At 41.6% G+C, this 2,856-nt stretch overlaps 1 gene segment (V, D, J or C); it reads right to left on the minus strand.

Moving 5' to 3' along the window:
• Positions 1 to 1,324: 1,324 nt before the first annotated feature.
• On the minus strand, positions 1,325 to 2,329 carry LOC131920023 (T cell receptor alpha variable 22-like). The segment is given in 2 exon segments: positions 1,325 to 2,108; positions 2,278 to 2,329. Coding segments are annotated over 2 exon segments (576 nt in total).
• Positions 2,330 to 2,856: the final 527 nt, after the last annotated feature.

Genomic DNA, 2,856 nt, shown 5'->3' on the forward strand with positions numbered 1-2,856 from the left:
GAACAAAGTATTGGGCAAGTAGGGAAATGGGGAGGATCTGGGAGGACTTAAGGTATGGAAAAGAATATAATCAAAACATATTGTATAAAAAGTCAAAAAGTGATGAAATTGTAATAAAAAATACTGACATTACTCTGTTAGTGTATCTTGGGTTTTGGTGCAATGATGTATTATATCCTGTGACTTTTCTGACTTTACCTTGTATAATTTCACTCACTAGTGTTTAAAATATCATTCTTTTAGCAACTTCCTTTTCAAAGTGTATAATTGGATGATGTCAGGTACTCCTCAGAAACGTAAAACTCCAAACGAACATTTGACAGTTTCTGAATTTGGAAATGACAAAGCTGACACTTGAGCTCTTGTGGCAATAGCAGCAGACACATCTAATGAACAGATGAAGAAACAGGCTTTATTAAATCTAGGTTTGATGATTGTAGTGGAGCAATGTTTCTGAAATGGTTTAAGTACTCATACAATTTAATTTTGTGTAAGTCTTCTTTTATTATAAACATAGACTTATATATTAATGATTTAATACTTTCTCAGACATTTTTTTGTAAGTTGAGGAGATCTGATAAGGTGAAAATGACTTCATTATTTGTGTCTTAGTTACTGTTTATTGGTATAAAGAGACACCATGACCAAGCAACTTATAAAAGAAATTTCGTTTGGGGCTTGCTTAAAGTTTCAGAGGGTAAGTCCATTATCATCATGGTTGGGAGCATGGCAGCAGGCTGGCATGGTCCTGAAGAAATAGCTGAGAGATTTTCAATCCTGATCAGTAGACAGCAGGCAGAGAAAAAGACACTGGGCCAGGTGTGAGCTTTTTAACCTCAAAGCCCACTTCCAGTGACACACCTCCAACAACACTTCCTCCAACAAGACCACACCTCCTAATGCTTTCCAATAGTTCATCAGCTGGGGACAAAGCATGCAAATATATGAGCCTATGGGGGAATTTTTCACTCAAACCAATATAATTCAGATGTAATTGAAACTCCTTATTGATGCATTTTATCACTGAATCTTCAATTATAAGGAAAATTAGTTTATATGAACTCAAAGCAGTTGGAATAGCACACGCAAACCTACACAAGCTCAAGCTACACAAAATTCCAGCATGAGTACAAAGTCCCATCCTTAACTAAGAAGATATTGGCATCTGATAGCAACTAGGAGAGGGAGAATCTTTTTTCTTTAAGGGTATATCCCCAGTAGGTCGACCACATTCCTGGGAAGGCCACACATCCAAGACACCACAAACTGTACTTAAAAGTTTTTTTTTTTTTTTTTTTCAGAAACAAAGAAAGAAAAGCTGGAAAGTAAAGAGGAGGGGTGGGACTGGTAGAAACTGGTGGAGAACTGAATATGATCGAAGTGCATTGTATGAAATTCTCAAAAAAGCTGGTAAAAGTCCCATTCTTCCGATAATGGAAAGATATGCAATTGACTGAAACATTGAGTAATATCTTTTCTGTTTGCTGAAGAGCACGTCTGTTTGATGACTTTGTAGAGCAATAAAGAGCAGTGAACACTGTGCAGTGGATCTACTTGACAGTACTGTGAACCTTGTCATCTTTGTCAGTTGTCCCAGTACTCTTCATGAGAACTTCTTCCTGAAAATGGGTATCTGTGAGGAAAGGGCGCACTGATAGGAAACAGCAATCCTGAACTCTCTAGTGTTAGCAGAGATGACAGAGACACAGCATAAATTGGAAACCCCACAGCTGTGCAAAGCCTCCTTCCGAGTCTCCCTGGGGCAGGGCTGTAGCTGCACACCCAGCTGCAGTTTGGGGCCAGGCTGCAGGCTAGCTGGGAGCACTGTGCATCAGCAGCACAGAGGTAGGTGCCTGAGTCCTCCAGCTGGGCATCCCTGATGTGCAGGGTGCTATAGCGCTCCTTGGAGTCAAATGTTGACTTTAACCTCCCATTCTCCTTTGTTCCTGGAGCCATGAAGAACAGCCTGAGGAGGCTGCCGCCGGGATTCTGTCGGAACCACTGCACATTTGTCATGGTTATAGAAAAATTGCATCTCAGAGAAGAGCCGGCTCCCTCCTGGAGACTGAGAGCTGAAGGATTCTGCTCCACCTGCATCCCTCTGACCCCTGCTCAGAGAAAAGAAAACAAACCATATGACAGAGAGTCCTTTCTTAGTTTCCACCCTTTCAGATATGCCGGGAGACAGCCACGAGGAACTTTGGGTCAGCTGTGTTCTGTTCCTCCCATGGGCAGCTCCAGAACACCCCTAACCCATCTGGGAGAGCCACAACTCACAGTAAACCTTAACCCACAGCAGCCCCAGCACAGATCCCAGGCTCCTCTCCATGGATCCTGTCAAACTGCTGAGACTCCTTCACCCCAGTTCCAGACAGTGTCTAGCTTATTTCCAACCATGAGCAGGCTCTCCCTCATTCACCAGGCACCAATAAAATCTGAGCTCTTTCATCTTGATGGAAATCCACACCCACAGCAGCCCATTGAAGCCTCACAATAACTGCTCCCTAGCTGTGGATGAAAACCCTGCAGGGAACAGAAAGCTATGTCACCTACAGCTTGAAAACTAAAGAGGGTTTATTCGTTTGTTTGTTTGTTGTAACAGTTAAAGTAAGAGACATTTGAGGGAAAATGTGAGAAAGAAGGGACGATATATCAGGATAGAACCGAGGTCTCCGTACATCACAGAACAGAAGGACAGAGAGAGTAAGCTATTTCTTAAATTCAATAATTTGACAGAATTTGAGAAATTGGTTGTATGAAAATTCTTATAAAAGAAAACTCTTGGAAGGAATGCAATGTATGCTAAGGAATAAATACAGGTTCTTGAAATCAGCAGATTACCAACTGCTAAGAAAT

Source organism: Peromyscus eremicus, chromosome 9, assembly GCF_949786415.1.
Source record: "Peromyscus eremicus chromosome 9, PerEre_H2_v1, whole genome shotgun sequence".
NCBI lineage: Eukaryota > Metazoa > Chordata > Mammalia > Rodentia > Cricetidae > Peromyscus > Peromyscus eremicus.